The 18,056-nt window shown below is 41.3% G+C and overlaps 1 protein-coding gene across 3 annotated transcripts in view; it reads right to left on the bottom strand.

Annotated features, from left to right (window-relative positions):
* fat1a (FAT atypical cadherin 1a) overlaps positions 1–14,106 on the bottom strand; it is a 79,977-nt gene extending 65,871 nt beyond the window's left edge. For 2 of the 3 annotated variants that reach the window (XM_080879600.1, XM_080879602.1), the window contains exons 1-2: positions 12,089–12,237; positions 7,333–10,622 (exon numbers count right to left, since the gene is read on the bottom strand). In XM_080879600.1, the coding sequence (XP_080735726.1) occupies positions 7,333–10,594 (3,262 nt within the window). In that variant the 5' untranslated portion in view covers positions 10,595–10,622; positions 12,089–12,237. Of the gene's footprint in view, positions 1–7,332; positions 10,623–12,088; positions 12,238–13,704 lie in introns of those variants that run through there. The other variant, XM_080879601.1, reaches the window with a different exon arrangement.
* Between the last annotated feature and the right edge of the window lie 3,950 nt (positions 14,107–18,056).

The following is an 18,056-nucleotide window of genomic DNA, read 5'->3' as shown; positions in this document are numbered from 1 at the left end:
AAGAAAAATCAGTGCCTTCTTATGGTTTTAACAACAACAAAGTTATGCCACTGTCTCCTTGCATTTCCTTCTAAATGTCTGGATCTTTAGCTTGGAACAACTCTGCAGTGATAATGGGAAATCTGAGAGAGACAATGTACTAATACTGCATGAACCAAGCCTTTATTTCCTTTCCTACAAGGCTCCCTGCCCTATTTGGATAGCTGTTAGAGTGAAACATGAGCACATCCTCCTATCCATATACCTTTTAACAGCCGCCCTTCGCAAGGCTGCATCTGTGTGTTGGTAACTACACCTCAAAGAATGACTGATGATTCACGCCTGCAGCTCCTACAGTTATATATTTCTTCTCATTTCTGTGCTGGCAATCAATACAAAAATGATAGTCAGCACTATAATTATATGTAATAGTCAAATAAATTGTCAGACCAAAAAATGACCTTACAAACTTTATTGAGAATGTTAAAGTCCTGTTGTAAGCCCCAATTCCCTAAACTCAAGTATATCAATGGTCGGTAGGGCTGCACGATTTTGCATAAAATGAGAATCACGATTTTCTTGCTTAGAATTGAGATCACGATTCTCTCACGATTTTCTTTTCCAGTATAAATATTTATTGCACTTATTAACTGCACATCAACTTCGTAAGAGTTGAGACTGAACATAAAAACAATAAATAAACATAAAAACAACAAATGTCTCACGTTTTGTTGTTGCCGCAAAATGTTGTACTGCTTGAAATTCCGTCTCCACCATTGCTCGACACTGCGTGTATAGAGCAGGTAGTGCAACAATAGAAAAATAGTTGCGGGACGGCACTGTGTAGCGTTTATCTAGGTTGTTGATCATTTTCCTAAATCCCTCGTTTTGCTCAGTGTTGATGGGAGCCATATCTTTGGTCAGGTGATAAGTGATAGCCTCCGTAATTTCTTTGTGCCTGCGGGAGTTCGACGTGTATAGGGAAGCGCTGTATAAGGTTCCCGTTATTGATGTTTGGGTGGTTGACCGGGACGGATTTTCTCCTGTCACTTTCTCGTCATCCCTGACGTGCTCTCCGTTGTTTTTTCCCTGCTAATTTTAGCATCACACGGCACAGCTTCTGTATCACGTGGTATAAGGCTCCGCCCTTGTCATTTGTTGAGCAGGAAGAGTGAGAGCTTGTTTTCATGCAGATCACGTCCCGGATCAAAATGCGGTACAATCGTCATCTTTTTTTTCCTTTTTTTAAAAATCGTTGTCATTTGGAAATGAGATCGCACATAAGTATGAATCGAGATCGCAATTTTCTAACGATTAATCATGCAGCCCTAATGGTCGGTCTTGTCAGGTAGAATCAAATTGGCTATAAAGGCCTAAAACAGATACTAAAACTTAAAAAAGTCTAAGAGCATTTGAATAATTTAGCACAGCAAGCCTGATGCTGAAAATGTTCACATGTGTCTGCAGGGAGGATGCAAACGGCTTCAAAATATCGCTCGTTTTCGTAGTCCTTTATGCTTTACACTGATCTTTGGAACAGTGGTTGTGTTCAGCATCTGTGACTTTAAAGTAGCTATACCCATACAAGGAAATCCATTACTTTTTATTAAATTGAACAAATGCAATACTGGTGTTGTGCTGGACTTCAAAGTATACCATGGGGGCCACTATTTAAAGACAAAGCCTCAAAATGTGAAAACTAAAATACATCAAAAGGTCTAAAGTAAAGATCTAATTCACGAGTCTTAGCGTGACATGAATAAACACACAATGAAGCATGTCCTGTGCGCAAGGCAGCTCAAGGTTTCTTTAAAAAGATTTAATGGACTGAGAGAACAACATACTTTTAACGAGGGAAAGTGTGTTTTTCATTTAGTAACCTACAATCAACTTTGTCCCGCTGCACATTCTTGGTCCCATCTCCAGAGTAACAGCACTCAAGCAAAGACTATTTGGGATCATGTGCCACTTAGCAGTCTAACTTTTATCTCAAACATATAGGCTTTAAAAAGTTTTTTTTTAAAGGTGTGAGAGGGTAACAGTTTGCACTTTTAAAACTAAACTAGAAGCCAAAATCCAGAGCATAAACACGTACAAGAGTAGATCTTTTTATTCTGGTTAAGGACCTGTTTATTTTATCATGATGGAAAAAGAAGTGAAGCGCTGGCAACTTTTTGTGCTAATGGAACAGGACTTTGTCATTATGCATCAAACTGTTTCATTTGCCTTCACAAAGAACCCTTTCACAGTACAGGCTGCAAACAGCTTCAAGTGAAAGGGCAATGCATATTTTATCCAACAAGAAAGGGCAATGCATACATTATACAATCAGCATCTGCGCCTCATGTAGACTCAACACACTGCTTCGGTTAACTTGTACATTGCACAATTTAACTTCAAGCAGAGACACATCTTCCTTGGAGTAGATTTTCAAGGTAAGGCCTGTCTAGAGCTTCATCAAAGCCACCAAAGACACACTCTTCAATCACAGTTCCTTTTGGGTTATGGTTTGGTTTACTAACACATTGACAATGCACAAAAAAAGGCGTTATGTTTAAAGAAAGTTTAACTCTTACATGCCTGCATACAGTGACAGAGTCCACTTTAAATGAAAGGAGTAAAATATTTAAATTTTTGTTATTATTAACTATATTACCCTATCAAAATGTTCACTTCCATCTTCCATCTATATTCCCAAAATACATGGCCCAAAATACATACTACCACTAAAGACACTGGCTATCTACAGGAGATAAATAGTGATTATTATATAGGGTTCTTAGTATAGCTTTAACTATAGCCGTCTTAGCCTGTTGCAAGCATGTTCCTTTTCAATTATTTAGACTTGACCTGGTACATAATCCCTCCCTGCTGCATAAGCTATTAAAAAACAGAAAACTTTGCTGAACTAAAGTCATTGCCTCCGTTTTAACAAAAAGCAGGCACAAGAACAACTTCTTCGGCATACTGTCAATCAGTCTGGAGCCGGCTCTGAGTAAGAGTTCAGTAAATGTAAACATTAATTAAGCTAGCAGTCATCATTAAGCCGGGCAATGCCAAAGTTATGAAAATGCAGGGGTGTTTTTAAAACCCCCTGTTTTCCACAGGTAGCCTGTCGCTCCCAATGCCAGAATCAGTAGATCTATTCTGAAAGGTTACAATTTTCTCCGTATTAGACTAACTCAATTCAATTGTCTCAGGTTACTTTATTCACCCTGTTTGGTAACCTTTACCCTCCAGGGCCTAAGTTATCAGAAGTCAAAACGCCTACCATAACCCTGAGTTTTCAAAATAGCACAAATGTCACAGATGTCGACTTAGCGCTCACAGAAGTGACTGCAGATTCCAAAGTTGTGCTAGTCACTTCTTCCAAACTCTTACATTCAAACCATCATAAAGACTTTCACCAATAAATACTGAATCCCACAGCATGAGACTCAGTTACACAGTGGTTCATTAAAGGTGCTGGAAAAGGACTCCTGTGAAGATTGCTCATTACTCATTTACCTCTGTCTTTTCTGAAACTGCCTTCTTCTTCGATTGTTGCAGACAGAGGAAAATTAAGACGATTACTCACTGGCAATAAAAAAAAAACCCTTGCCTAGGTGTGTCAGGTTGAGTCAGGTGTGCTTGGAGGAGTGGAGACTTGCACAGGTTCATCAAGATAAGCATAGCTTTATTGCTAGTCTGTTTGAACTAGGACTGGAAGTTGACCTCATATGAATTTATATGTCTTTTCACCTCAACAGTATGTAACTGTTTCTACAGCTGCTTGTATGAAGATTATAATGATTGTTAGCCTTTCTTAAGGACAGAAGTGCCAGCTAGGTTTGCTCTATAAAAGGCACAGGCTTATTTGGAAACTCATCAATTTGTGATGAGTGTGAAATTTGAAGAGGTATAATCCTAACAAATTCCTATGACACACACGCACTTCCCCAGTGGATTTCTCCACAGCCATATTATCAGCTGAGGAATTAAAGCTCAGGAGTGGCAGCCTCTCTTCAAATTGCTTTCAGTCTTTTTAGAGTACTAACTGCAAAGCCTTTTTAAAGACAAACCTGTAAAATACATAAAAAACTAAGTCACTGCATGAGCCATTTGCCACAAAATTGTAATACCAGCTGGCCTCTGGAGCCACAACATGTAAAACAGTAGCTAGCCACCTTTTTCAAGAAAACTCCAACAGCTGAAAACACTTCACGCAAGTCAAGCTGCCCGAGATTCACAGAATTTACAGAAAATGTAAAATTTTTGTGATACCGTTGTCAGGACGATAAATGTCTATATGTATATGAGATTTTGGTCATATCCCACAGCCCTAAAGCTGAGTTATTTTGCTCTTAGTCCTTTCTAGTTAAAAATCCCGTCACTATCAGCAAAGTTTCCAGTTAAACTGATGAGCAATGGATTTGTTGTGCAGAATGGGAAAAGACCCAGGAATGAGCCTTCATGAGGGTATGTTTAAATTAAGATGGCACTCATCCAGTGACCACAGAGCTTTTAATAACACAGAGAATGTCTGGACAAACAGTTGCCATGGACTCCCTCAGTCCAACGGAAAGCAACCATAATAGAAGAAGACGACGTGGCTTGCATGGGAGGTTTCCTCCTACTTTGAGTTGATGTAAATGAGGACAAGATGGTGTTCAATAAACAGCAACAAAGGACAGCTTTTTTTTTTTACTTTATCTGTGCCTGAAACAAATAATTTGTTTGTTCCTTGGATGGTTTATGAATGTCACTCTCAAAGTCTCAATACATCCTTTGTTTGGATTTGTTAGATACTCCTACTCTTCAAGAGTCACTCACTGTCGACTAGCTCAACCACTACAGAGTGCTATGCTTTACACAGCAACACTATGTGACCCACATAACAGTCTTCCTGTGGATGTTACTATAAGAAAAAATCATTGGGTTTTACACATGTGGTGATGGAACGAGCAAAACAATGCAATGCAGATCAAGACTGTGATTGATGTACTCTTAACAAACACATGCCCAAGTTCAGCAACACAAGCATCAAGTAAAACGCAAAAACACTTCTGCCTTCACTACTTCCCACTGAGAAAAACAAATTTCAAAACTAGAGGTGTGCGGCTCCTGGCAGTTTTCCCCACACCACTTTTTCACTTGTTTTCTAATTTTAAACGATTTTAAAACAGCCTGGTTAAAATTCACAACATGCAGCTGCAGAAGAGTATATAGTGGGGACGCACCCGTGCTTATATTTTCCTTTTGGAGGCACAATATTTTAAACGCATATGGTAGCTTTAGCACACCACACCCTTCATCTAGTGAAATCATAGGAGCGGCATTACCACCTTGGCTCTATTTAGTTGTCTACTGACCTCAGATGTAATCCATAATAACAGGACCCAGCCCAGGACAATCCTATCATTGCACCTCCTGATAATCACTTAATATAGGCCTCAGGGATTAAGTAGAAGATCAAACCAGGCTCCCAGAATCTGTGCCCTACATGGGATTTTAAAGGCAGACGTAGACGCCAGTCACAGGTCTGCATGCGGCGCCATCAACAGTAATATTAGTAGTATCACAGTACTAAGGTGTAGGGCCTTTTCGGTGGGATGGATGGAGGGATTTCTTTCAGATTTGACACAAAAACTGCCTTGGACTCAGCAATGAACAGATTAGATGCCAGCAGTTAAAGGTCAAGGTCACTGTGATCTCTGAAGTTTCAGAACATGACTCAACTCATGGACGCACAGTTTTAGATTTAAATTCAATGTACTGAAATGATTAAAAGCTGGTGGTTAAAAGTTGATGTTACCTTAACTTCACAAAAACTTTTTTTGCTATATTCAGAAAATTCATACAATAAATGTGATGAAATTCAATGCATATGTCGAACTGAATAATGATAAAGTGATGACATTTTACACCTAAAAAAAGTTCAAATCATATAAACGATCCTGCAAAATTCCCACAAAACTGCCTTTATATGACCATTATTACAATAGGAGAGGAGTAATTTGGATGTACTAATGACTGATGGCCTGATCATTGTGCAATGTTTTTTCTTACAGCATGAAATCACTAAACAAATGTCCAAGTAATTGGTATTAGAGAATGTATGCATGCTCATGAATGACTTTTCTTGCTATATTTGTTAAATATTCTCACAGACCGTACACTCTGGTGAAAAGCTGGTAAGGCATTAACCCATTTAAAATCCATGATATGCATCCAAATTCATTTAATATAGAAGTACCAAAACAGGAAGTAACTCAATGAAAACTCCTTCATGCATCCATGAAAGTGCACAGTCACTAGTTCAAGCTTTAAATATCCCAGCATCTGTCTTCATAAAGCAAAAATCTTATTAAAATGAGACATCCAACCACTACCTCAGAAACAATCGCAAACACAGCAACTGACAAACTGCCCTGAAGGTTGCATCCTTCATAACGGCTCATCTTCTCATGCTAAATTTACGAGGCAGACGAAGGTATTTCCCAACAGGTTCACTGTGGAGACTTCCTGTCAGCTCACTGAATACTTCACATATATCTAATTCTTACTAAACATTAACCTAAAGATATAAACCTCTTTCTCAACAGTAAAAGTCAGCAGCAGACTGATAGATCACGTTTCCAGCTTTCTTAAGAAACCTATAAACTTTTGAGGTTACATGTGCCAAGGAAAATCGCTGCATTATGCATTACGTTTCACTGCCTCATTTAGTCATTAAATATGTAAAGTGCAGAGAGAAATGTAATTTCAAATGGGGATTTAAGTCACATTAAGCAAGTCAAAAATGTTGTTACTAACTTTTAAAAGGAATGCAGAGAAGCCAGGCACAAACATCCAACCCAGGTGATTGCTGTGTTTGGGGTAGGAACTCCAAGAATCCCAGACTGCTTATTTTGTGCTAATTTGAGTCAGCTGTTGGACTCATTCTGGGCAGCTGAGAGTGTATTAACATATTTTCTGCAGCATGATAGGAAATCCACAAGCAAATCCGTGCCATTGGTACTATACTGAAAATATATATGCTTAACATTTTAGATTTGGGTCAAACAGATTTGACCGTTTTCCAAATGCAACCCATTTTATTATGAATCCATGTGTGTTCCTTGTACACCAGCACCTACTTCTGAATATCCACACAGGTCTAAGAGAGAGCTAGTCCATCTGTTCCTGCCATAAAATCTCCAAAAGAAGAAAAATGACTGAAAAAGGGAACTTCACCCGTCTCTTAGAAGACTCCCTTAGTTCATTATTCCACACAGTGGAACATGACTGAATAAACTGTAGCTGCATAATACTTTCCTTATGCAGGTCTTTCAACACAAGCTTCACATAGATCTAGCGAATAAAGAGACTCACCAGTTTCCTCATCAATGGAGAATACCCCCAGGCCAGACCCATCTCGGATGGAGTATCGAATCTCTCCATCTCGGCCTCTGTCTTCATCTTCAGCTGTTACACTCATCACTGAAGTCCCAATGACCGCATCCTCTTTTATAAATCCCTTTTCCACAAACGATCGGAACATAGGCCTGTAAAGATTCTCATTCACGTCCACCACGTCCACCTCGATAAAGCAGGTTGATGACAAAGATATGGGCTTCCCTTTGTCTTTAGCTTTTGCAGTAAGATTATACACCTGTTTTGTCTCATAATCTAGATTCTGAACAATTCGCAGCGCACCGCTGAGTTTGTCTACTTCGAAATTCCCGTCTCCATTATCAATAAGGCTGTATCGTACCTGACTGGAAGGCCCAATATCGGGGTCATGAGCCTCCAGCCACATGATTACTGTACCGATTGGAAGGTCCTCCCTCACTTTTACACGGTAATTAGGAGGGAAGAATTTGGGTGGATTATCATTCACATCTTCCAAGGTGATTTTGAGGGGAACTGTGGACACCAGCTGAGGCTCATTTCCTGCCTGGTCACGTGCCGCAATCTTCAAGACATAAAATGGATGGAGCTCGCGATCCAGTGGCTTTGTCACTGTCACCACACCGGTATTTTCATTGATTGCAAAATGATCTGTGCCTCCCAAAATTGAGTACTTGACGATTCCATTGTCACCTCGATCCTTATCTGTTGAATCCACCTGGATGATTTCAGTCCCAACAGGTGTACTCTCAGTTATTTCAACAGAATAAGATTCTTGCAAAAACTGGGGGCTATTGTCATTGGTGTCTAAGATTTTAACATCCAAGAGACGCGATGAGGATTTCTGTGGTATCCCGAGATCATAAACTGTAATGTTGAGGGTGTAGTGATCTGCTGTTTCCCGGTCAAGAGGAGAGTAAACCAAAAGCCAACCAGTTTCCATATCTACTATGAAGTGGCTTTCTGCATCTCCTCCTGAAATAACATACACTAGCTTCCCATTAAAGCCACTATCTGAGTCTGTGGCATTTAAATGGACAATCCGGGCCCCGACAGGGAGATCTTCTTTGACTTCAATAACACTTGGAAAAGACTCTGAGAACTGAGGAGTGTACCGGTTGACTGAGTGAAAGTCCATGAAGTTGTCATCCGGCTCATTCTGCGTGTGGATTTTGCTGCCCTGAAGCAGCTTTTCAGCCAGCATAGTAGCGACTCCGGTTTCCACGCACTTTAACTGGACGGGCTTGCGCGCCGTGATGACAGTTATGTTCATAATCATTGGCTGAGTCTCATGTTCGCCATCAGATGCAACAATTTGTAAACTATGAAACGAGACCTTAGCTGCCTCTCCCTCGCTCAGTGAGTGCTTCAGTGAAAGCATGCCAGAGTTTGGGTTCAGCTCAAACAGGTCAAGATCATTCCCAGCTTTAATATTGTACCGTACTAGCTGCAGTTCATCAGCATCAATGGCAGATGCTGTTGTTATCTGCTCTCCCACGCCGTGATCTCTCGGCACAGTCACTTCACAGTCCACATTTTCAAACAAAGGCTTATTGTCATTCAGGTTGTTTAACGTTATAATGACTGATGCTTCCACCTCTCTCCGGAATGGGGATCCCCAGTCTGATGCTCTGACTTTAAGATTGTAAATCCTGGGCATGAGCTCATAATCTAGGACCTCCGAGGTACTGATGACACCAGAGAAGTAGTCAATGACAAACGGCTGAGGATTCACATTGGTAATGCTGTAGGTCACATAGCCATTCTCCCCTTTGTCTAGATCAGTGGCTTTAACAGTCACCACACTAGTCCCTATGGGTACATTCTCATCAACACTGGCTTTGTAAGATGTCTGCTGGAATTCAGGTGCATTGTTATTTACATCAATCACATCAACAATCACTTTGGTTGTTGCTTTTTTGTCACTTGTAATCACATCCAACTGAAATTGTGAGGAAATATCAGCATTGATTGGCCCTGCGGTGCTGATTAAGCCAGTATCTGGATTGATGGTGAATCTGTTCTTGTCAGATTTGTGCCTAAAAGCATATTTTAGTTGTGGATACTTTGGCACAGCTGTTACCATAGTGACAGGTGTGTGAAGGGGGGCGAATTCACTCAGATTGACTCTGTAAATGGCCTTTTCAAATACAGCAGGGCCCACTTTGAACTGTGGAGAAGTGACATGTACCAATTTAGCTGATGAAAATTGAGGGGGGCTGCCTTTGTCCTTTGCCTGTAAAGTGAGGTTGTATCCAAAAGGTTGGCTATCCCAGTCGACATCTTTGACTGCTTTTATTTTATACTCCCTGCTCCCGGGGTTGGTTCTTACAGCCTTGAACTGTTGAAGAGGGTCACCAGCCACAATGCTCAGTGATGCTATTTCTCCATTTGGTCCTTGATCTTTGTCCTCCACTGTCACAATGGCATAAGTGGGGTCATGGTCTGCATCAGAGGGGGCCAAGGTTACTGCAGTAATTACAGGTGCGTGCTCATTGGCCTGCTCCACCCTGACTGTAAGTCTGGCCATGCTACTGAAACCACTGCTCCCGTACAGCTTCATCCCTCTGTCCACGGCAAGGATCTCCAACTCGTACAGCTTCGTCTCAGAGTAATCTAGTTTGCCCGTCAGTGTCACCACACCGCTGGTTGGATGTACTGCAAACATGTCTGTCCATTCCCGGAAACTATAGTAGTATTCTCCATTTGTACCGATGTCTGCATCAGTTGCCGTGACTTTGGCCACGCTTGTGCGGATTGCCGTGTTCTCTGGCAGAGCGATGCTATAGGACGTGGGTGAGAAGAGAGGCCTGAGGTCATTGGTGTCCAGTACCTGTACCTTCACTCGAGTGCGACACTCCAAATTGGTGTTTCTCTCAGAAGCTTTAATAGTCAGCACGTAGTGGTCTTTAACCTCCCGGTTCAGAATGGCAGTGCTGCCTCCTTTGGTCCTTATTCGCAAAAAACTGAAATCTCCCAGCAGATAGTCCTCTGCTTTGAATAGGTTCTCATTGTCTCCAGAGATGATTTTGTACCGTATGTCCCACTCTGGGTCTGTGATAAAGATTCCCATTTTGGTGTGACTTTCTAAGTAAGTCTTAGCAGCAGAGTTCTCATATATGGTGGCATTGTAAAGAGAATGTGTGAACTGCATGGAGGTGGCCCTCGCCATCCTTTGGTTCCCTGCACAGCCACAGAGGAGCTGCTGGAGCAGCACAAGCAGTGGAACCCAGTGCTTCCCCATTATCGTACCGTGATCTTCACCAAACCACCTGAGAGGGAGAGAAAAAAAGGATTTTAGACCGATAATCCTGCAGAAACATTTCATTGGGATCCTACAATAACATTTAAGGGGAAATTTTTATTTTCAACCATCAGTCTTCATCTAAGTAGGCTGGAAAACCGCTATAATGCTGAAAACAACATTATTTGTGGCACAATTTTTTTCCCAGACTCCTTTAAATATCATGACAAGTGATGATAAGTGTGACAAAGACTAAACAGGTTTCATGTGGAAATAAGATGAAGCAGATCAGTCAGTCAGGTGACAATGCCAGATGCCTTCCATGGGTGCCCTTCTGAACACGCAAATGTCACAAAACCTCCTCATAATGAGCTAAAGAAAAAAGAAAAAAGCTCGGGCTTCTTTGAAAACTGCAGTGCTATAATTTACATTTTTGGGTTGCACATTAGACATATAGAAATCTGATTATACTCATTAACATATTACTACACGAGCACTACGAACAATCTCGTAACTACAAAATGATGCTGGACTTTCACTCGTGCAGAAATGCAGCAAAAAAAGATGATGGCAAAGGTGTGTGGTAAATAAAATAATCTCTGTATAATCTCGTCGAAGTACAATCAGAATTAAACTCGAAGGCCAGATGACTGAGAAAGTGCTTTCAAATTGCGCATTCATTCGTTTACAACTGCTTTACAACGTCCCCGGCTCCGTGTGGGAGTCCACAAAGACAAATAAAAAGCAAGACGCTGCTATGTGTGCGCACGTTGTAAAAAAACAAATATATATATATATATATATTTACTTTTGGCGTGACAAAACAGCCCCACTAGTTTAATTATTAATGTTTTATGCGGGGTTAATAAATGACAGGGTTTGAGCCCCAATCACCTTTAATCTAAAACTATAACCCGCAGGTACAAAAGAACCATCTGCTTGCAGACAACTGCTGCAAAAAAAAAAGAAACTGTAACTAAAACTTAAAATTCTGGCTCTTTTTTCCCCTTTTTCTTTACGATACAGAAGAGTATCCATTTGTTTAAATTCCGTTTCTCTGAATGCTCTCGGCAGCGAGCCGTTTTTCATTTTGAAAAAAAAAAAAAAGTTCAAATGTTTCAAAAAAAATGAGTTAGGTGCCTCGAGACTATTTCACGTCTAACCCCATCCCCCAACTACAGCCATTCACTTCGAAACGATGGCAGACGTGCACTTAGCAGAGATTTGCTGGGGGGTTAGTAGGAAAAAAGATACGTATTCCCAACACAAAACAGCACAAAGTGTGTGCGTACGTCATCAAAAACGACGTTCGACATTCACTTTGTATCGAAAAGTTCTCCAAAGAATCACCCAAAGTAGCCAGCGGTTGCTTTTCTTTCGCACCTCACAATAGCAGACCTAACTTTTTTTTTCCACGTTACAGAGATGCAGACGCTTAAACATCGCTGACCATCAAAAAAAGCCCACTGAGTAAAAACACAACAACTTACGTACCTCTTTTAATATTAAATTCGGAGATTTGGGGGTTTTGCATGTAGTTTATGTAGTCCAAATCTCGGCATGGTATTACGTGGACTTTTCTCCTCTCCGTTACCCCATCTGCCACCAGCAGGCAAGCTCACTCTTTTCCCTCACTGCTTTCCTTTCCTTTCTCTCCCACACTCCACTTGCCTGGTATCTCTCCGCGCTGCGCACGTCCGGATCTACTTACCGGGCTGGCAGCAGGATAGGACCTTTTCCGCTCTGAACCCGCGACCCTTTTGATTTGATTTGATTTAATGCGGTTCGCCTTGTATTCTCATATGAAATATTTCCAGAAAGGCTGAACCCTGGTCCTTTCCGCGGAATCGCTTTAATTTTCATTCAGCAGCTACCACTTCAGCCCCAAGGTAACCTGCCCCCCCTTTTTTGTAGTATTCTTATTCCTTTCAGCTAAAATTATTCAAAACTTTCCAACCCCCAAACGTTCACTTTCCACGGTGTTCTGATTGTGGCTACACGAGTAGAAAATCAAATCCCAGTATAATTATATAATTTATCCCAAATTGCTGTTTGGAAGCATTAAGGCTACTGGGCTCATGAGGTGTGAGTCCTAATGGATCCCACCCCCTCGTTTCTGTATTCTCCTTTTATTTACAGCAAGACAAATTAATGCCCCCCACCCCCTTTTTTTTCCTTTTTTTTTTTTTTTTTTTTGAGGTGGGAGACATCCTTATAAAGGACCAAGCCTTATTAGGTTACAGGTTATTTTGTGCATGGCCTTCTGGCTAATGATTAACAAACAAATGTTTCATATTCACTTTCTGCTGTAGAATCTGACTTAGCCTTTATATCATAATCCAGCTGTCAGCGTAAGAATGTGGACAAACCTTATTTTGGTAATGAAATCTCAGTTCAGGTATTCCCAGATGATGACAAATGAGCTAATAAAACGTGCAAATGCAAAAAATATAAATAAATAAATAATAATAATAATCCTCGCGTGTGTTATTGCATTTTAAACATCAGTTCTTGAGATGATCTTCTCATTACTCTCACTAGTGTTATTGTTTTTTTTAATATCCCGGGTACGGCTGGAAATAAAGTGGCCAGCAGTGCGTCCCGGGGTCTGTGTTTGGGCATTAGAGCAGGGTGACTGATAGTGTTGGTACACTGGCTACGAAGGCGCTGATCCTATCACCACCACCCCCGCCACCACCACCCCTCTCATCATCACACACGTTGCTCCTCTCAGACCAAAGCTGCACTTTACGCACAGAGGAGTGTGGCTGCCATGCGATTGATGGCGCTGTCTCACTGCTCTTGCCCGGACTGCAGAGCTCCAGCTGGTGCGCCTGCAGGAAAAAAAAGCCTGTGCTGCATGGAGCTTGACAACTTGTCAACATGCAACCTACTTACTACTACTACCCAATGCGCGCGATTGTGAGCGTGCGTAATTGCGCGTTTGGTTCTTTTTTTGGCACAAGTCAGACAAAATACTCACTTTTTTAGCGCTTACTAAAAGAAAAGTGCTTTGAGTTCAGTCCAAAGTTTCAAGAGTCGCTTGAAAGAAAAAAAAATCAAATCAAACCATGTGCCATGCTCTTGAAATACGATTCGAGACTACTCACCAGACCAGCTTAACCAGCGCTGGTTGTCGTTCCCAAACTTCCCTTCACATAAATCTGTTCGTTTTTTTTCCCTTTTTTTCTTTCTAAATCTCGTTTGCGAGGATCTCTCAGATTAGGCGGGAGGGAGCTTCTGCTGATGGCAATCCGCTACTTTTCTCCTCTTCAGCTTATTCTCACAGTTTTATTGCCTTCAGCTCCGATATGCTCGGAGGCATCACACATGGTGGCTTATTGCAGGAGAAAAGAAAAGAAAAAAGCTATGGGCTATGGTTTGCCTCGCTGCTCCACTCCACAACGGTTCAGGTGCCGGCATGCTGCTGATGCCTTCAGGTGATATCGGGAAAAATCGCAATCTTATAGAAGAGCGCACGAGAAGAGAAATGACTGGCGATTTTCTTGCCTGCTGCTCTCCCCTTCGGAAAAGTAGCGGTACGAGCTAGACGAGAGTGGGGTGGGGGGATCACACACCAACAACAGCTGACGGTGAAAGTGATGTCTGTGTGATTCTCAGTTTGTTTGTTTTGGGCTCTGTGCTTATCTAGTTATTTGTTACGCACATAAATCCAACTTAGCGTAATGATTTAATTCAAATTGTCTGTTGCAGATTTCCTGATCGAGCACAGTTCCTTACAATAAAAAACAAACAAACATAGCATTTGAAGCATTTCCTCTGCGACAAATGCACTCTGAATTTGTTGGAGAGTTTTTCCAGTAAGGACATCAGCTCTCCGCGAGGGCACCCAGGACCTGACCTTGCCACCTTCAGCTCTGACGTCATGGACTCCTCTCCTATTCAGTGCATGCACAGCGGAGCGTTGCGGTGTTTATTCTGTCCACAGTGTGAGCGTCCACCTCCTCAGCTCGTCCTGTTTATTAATTGTGTTCTCGTGACCTTCGCGAACACGCGTTTAAAACGAGGCAAATGTCTCTGAACATGTGGTTAACAACTGAACTCGACACCATGCTGTGAAGTGGCTGCCAAAAAAAAAAAATGCCCGAGCAGAGAGCGGTCCAGCATGAGAATCTCTGCCTAATGTCCATTCAGCACCGGCTCATTAAAGTCGCATATGCCCACAGGCTGAGTAAACGAATGAGACCTATGGGCCTAGTGTGTGTCTGCCAGTGTACAGAGAGAAAGAGAGAGAATGGAGGAAAAAAGATTGAGATTTCTCCCCAAAGAGCAAGTGTCATCTGACTTCCTTCTGCTTGTCTTTCCTCTCTCTCTCCATCGGTTTTGTCTGAAACAATGTTGTGAAACAGCCCCATCTCGTTTAGCCTCCCCTCTCATCTGCCTGTAAAGCTTTAATTGAATTCAGGTCAGGTGATGTCCAGGCCTGGTTCCTCTGCTTTGATCTCACAAAACTGTTTGCAGTCCGGCTTGCTTGGGGGCAGGTATTCGTGCCTTATAGACCTTATAGATGCAGTGTTAGCACTGGTGGAGCTCTCTAACCCTTAACCCTAACAAAATAACAAACACATAGAGACTTTTAGATAAACTGGAAGTCAGTAGGCATGCAGGGAGGGGATTGTGCCTCTCCAGACACACAAACATCTTTGCAAACATAAGCAGAGTGAGGCGTTATGGGTAACTGGACGGTACAGATAGTATGCAGCAGAGGACACGCGCACCTGTGCTTCAAGGAAGTTGATCCGATTGTTCAGGTATTAGGAGCCTTGGGAAGTAAAAAATGAGACAAATGCAAATGTAAACATACGAATGTTTGAAAAAACAGCCACACAAAATTATGCGCAGCCCACACAAGTAAGCACATGAGTAGGCTAATGTAAGGGATTAACTTTTAAAACTGAGCAGATTATAGATTGAAGTTTTTTTTAAAGGGTTGTTATCTCTGTAGCTGAAAGCTCTGTACAGCAGAGGTATGCTGTTTATTCTTAGCTAACTATATGTTTGACACATGCAGGAATGGGCTGCTGAAATCCCAAACTCCACACTTCCTCTCAAGACCACTTGAGGAACCAGTTTCAAAGAATCAATCTCCAACAATCTTCGTGATAAAATGCAGAAACAAACATGTTTACAGTGTGGTATATATAAAGGTTTTATCCTCTTTAGCTAATTTTCCTGTTCATGCAAACGATAGGACATTATTATGATTTATGACAAATTTATGTTGTATTAGATAGTATAGTATCCTAACCTGTGTCATAAATAGTGTGTCCTAGAATGTTTGCATCCATTCATCCATCTCGTTTTTATCCAATTTATGTTCCAATTCAGGCTTATAACAACTTTCAGAATTTTAATATGACACAAATATAAAAAGTGAACGTATCAAGTTTTAAGTACTTAAAAATGACACGGCCTAATAAAGCTAATCTGTTTAAATACACCAAAAACAGTACTAGCTTTAAAGTACACAAAGGAATGACGCTGCACTTTTGTTCTTTCTTTCTTTGCCACTCTGCATACAGTATGAAAGCTTGATGAGTGACTCGCGCCTCTGCATCCTGTGCCCTACCGGCATGAAAGACACAGTCTTCTGTCTCAATGCCTCACTATGACAGATTTCACCAAATTCCACATATTTTCTCCAGAGTAGCACACTGCAGGCTCCATTTCCTTTTAAAACCACACTAATCTGCCGCAGATTCTCCCCGTGTCTCAGGAGCTAGGAGCTAGGAGCAGGCGCACTGTAGCTTGCTGAGCGAGTTACTTCTTCTTTTCCTGTGACTAATGTCCTAAGCTGTGGTTCCCTGCAACTTGAAACTGGATCGAGATCAGGAAGAGATACAGATGATTTGTAGTGCGCCTGCAGCAATAGAGCACCCAGGTATCTGTTTCTCTTGCCACCCAATCGGTGTAGAATCTGGATCCTGAGGCGCAGCTTAACTGTAAAACAGATTAGAATAATTCAATATCAATCCTGGCAGAGTGTTCTCCAGTAAAGGCATTGACCCTCCCACAGCTGGTGCCGGTGTACTTAAGATGACCCTCTGTGCAACAAGAGACTGCATTATTAATGCACAAAGAGCAGTAACTCCCCTATTAAGCTTTGATGTGTTACATGGTGATGTAAGGAGTTTAAAAAGTACTACATGAGATATGAGGGGAAATAGTAATAATAAACAATTGACATTTCCCCTGAAGCGAGAGACAAACGGCTTTGGTCTGAAAATAAAGTCTTCTGCTGCCTCAAGCAAAGCAGGAGATTATCTCAGCAAAGCCCACTGGTTGTAGAAGCTTCCTTAATAACCTAAAATGACACAAGAATACACTGCGCTATTTCTGGGGCAACCTGTTTGGGGAGTTAACATTACTGCATTATTTATTGGCGTCGTTGCTTCAGGAGAACATGCAAGTGAAAAATAAAATGGAAAGTGTGAAATAGATTAGTGTGCCTCTTTCCTCATGCATGGCTACCAGGAAGAGCTGTACCGTGTCCTTGGGGAAATCAACAGGCTGGCTTTTCCTGCTTATAAACTTCAGACTGTGTTGCACTTTGCAGCTTTTTGTTATCCACTGGGTCATAATCCAAAGAAGATGGTCATTCCTTGAGTTGTCACCAGGTGGATCATATTCTAGGTGTATTGTAAACAGGCTATCTGCCACATCTGCACTGAGAACATAGCTGAAAGCCAGAGCGATGGTGATGGTTGGGTTGGGTTGGGATGGTCTTGCCTTCTGTCTGATGTGACTGATTTGCTATAAATCCTCACAGAACACAATGAACCACTCCTATGATTCAGACTCAGTTTTAAAATAACTGTATTTCATATCAAAACAATGTGTTATTTTAATGAAGAACAATTCTAAACATCTTAATAATGTTAGTTTGTTATAATATATCTTTGGTTGTAATTGAAGAAATGTACAGTGAAAATCTTCCATGAGCATCATGCGTAGCTTAGCATAAAGACCTGAGGAGTATACTATGAATGAAATTCAGCACAACTGGGCTTTCACTGCGTTAGCTGGCTTGAGAAAACTGTCTGAGGTAAGTCAGAGGTAACACTTTTCATGCTGGTAGTTATCAAATTTTTTCTGCTTTGCTGGGGTTTCTGTTTCAGCCTCTGTGCAGACTCACAAAAAGCATCACACAACTCTTTTTCCACACAAAATGATCCCTACGAGTGCCACCAACTCCAACTGGAGACAATTTGAGAAAAGGATAATAAAATGTTAAAAAATCCATAAACAACCAAAAACTTTTAGAGTAAAATGCAACACTTTTGCAAATAAAACAAGCGAACAATATTGCAGAAAACAATTAATTTTAGGATTTAGTGTACCATGCAGTAAAACAAGCATAATACGTGAAATTAGTGAAAATGTGGTGATTCCACCTTCAAACGGAAACTCTGAACATAACCTGCTCCCACCTAGGTTATAA

Source organism: Rhamphochromis sp. 'chilingali' (genome assembly GCF_963969265.1).
Source record: "Rhamphochromis sp. 'chilingali' genome assembly, chromosome: 4".
NCBI classification, from domain to species: domain Eukaryota; kingdom Metazoa; phylum Chordata; class Actinopteri; order Cichliformes; family Cichlidae; genus Rhamphochromis; species Rhamphochromis sp. 'chilingali'.
Note: the sequence above shows the minus strand (reverse complement) of the source record. Positions and strands in the feature narration are given on the sequence as shown.